The 1,428-nt window shown below is 38.1% G+C and overlaps 1 protein-coding gene across 1 annotated transcript; it reads right to left on the bottom strand.

The window, feature by feature from the left end:
* Nucleotides 1-197: 197 nt before the first annotated feature.
* Nucleotides 198-366, bottom strand: SARC_16133 (hypothetical protein; the record flags this gene model as incomplete). The annotated part of the gene is made up of 1 exon (XM_014289757.1): nucleotides 198-366. A coding segment is annotated over one exon (169 nt), but the record flags the coding sequence as incomplete, so codon positions are not given.
* Between the last annotated feature and the right edge of the window lie 1,062 nt (nucleotides 367-1,428).

The raw sequence follows: 1,428 nt of genomic DNA on the forward strand, positions 1-1,428 counted from the left end.
ATACTTATATATTATTATTATATATTGTATACGTATATATATGTATGTATGTATGTATGTATATTATATAGTACATATATATATATATATATATATATGTATATATATATATATATACATATACATATCACATAGTTCATCCTTTTCTAGAACGGTCTGGTTTCTACATCTTCTAGCCTGTATTCTGTCTGCTTCAACTAACCTGCATCTCCCCCCATCACACCTTTCTCATGCACAGTCACGCGTTGCCAGTGTTCAGGCGGCGGCAGAACCTCTCGCTGTCGCAGCGGTGTCGTTCCGGGCTCGTACAGGTAATGTCTGCCGTTCATTTGTTTTGCCTTTGCTATATTTAGGCTTAACTGATCACTGTGTTCAAGGTGTAATGGCCCTGATATTCGACACTTACAGTGTATGGTGTGTGGTGTATTCTGTTGGGTACGATATTTTTAAGCCTATTACCCCTCGTATTATCAGAAGCGGTAGTGGTTGTAGCGGTATCGGCTGTGCTCAGCGACAAGTCAGCCGATACGCATAATATATATATATGAATATATATATATATATATATATATATACATATATATATATATATATGTGTGTGTGTATTAATATATATATATATATATTATATTATATATTATATTATATATATATATATATATATATATATCTTAGCATCTCCAATGTGATGCCCTCCTCTCGTCCTTGAGTGTCCTCGCAAACACTCGTATGCCAATAGTCCCGTAGCCGCTGGCCCATGCCTACTTAACTTCGATTGAAATTGACTAGTGGTCATGTGTATTTATCACGTACTTGAGCCTTCGTATTGGGCAAATGGATCTCTCAGCACTCGTTGCTTCGCCCACTAAATCAAATGGTGCGGAGTGGTTCTTCCATAGCTGTATGGGCCTAGAATTGCTTGTTTTCATATAGAGGACTCCAGTAGTTTAGGTATATAGCAGTGCCACAAACTTAGATTTGAAATTATTGTAGACACCTGGCCGCTGCGAAAGTGTCTACTGCTCGGCAGCGAGGACCCTCCGAGTTTATAGCGATAAAACCCTTCTCGCCTTTATATCGTATATCATATATGGCTTCCGCTCAAATTCTTCGGTGAGGAATGGCACCCTGTTTAGGGATACATGTTACCACTGGAACCACTCAGGAGGCAAATACAGTCACATAGCACGCACGCTGTGGCCGTTTCTTAATACGCTAAGTTGATTTGCTATCCGCAGGTGGTACGAAACCGATCCGCTATGGCTGAGACTGTGGAAGCTGGAGAATCCCTTGTATGTGCGATGACTTTGTGCTTTTCAAATTTTACAGACGTGTATACTCGGATAAGAAGTATGGGTTTTATTCATTCAAATGCTATATATATATATATATATATACATTTATATATATACATATACATTTATATAC

The sequence above is a fragment of the Sphaeroforma arctica genome, assembly GCF_001186125.1.
Source record: "Sphaeroforma arctica JP610 unplaced genomic scaffold supercont1.7428, whole genome shotgun sequence".
Lineage (NCBI taxonomy): Eukaryota > Ichthyosporea > Ichthyophonida > Sphaeroforma > Sphaeroforma arctica.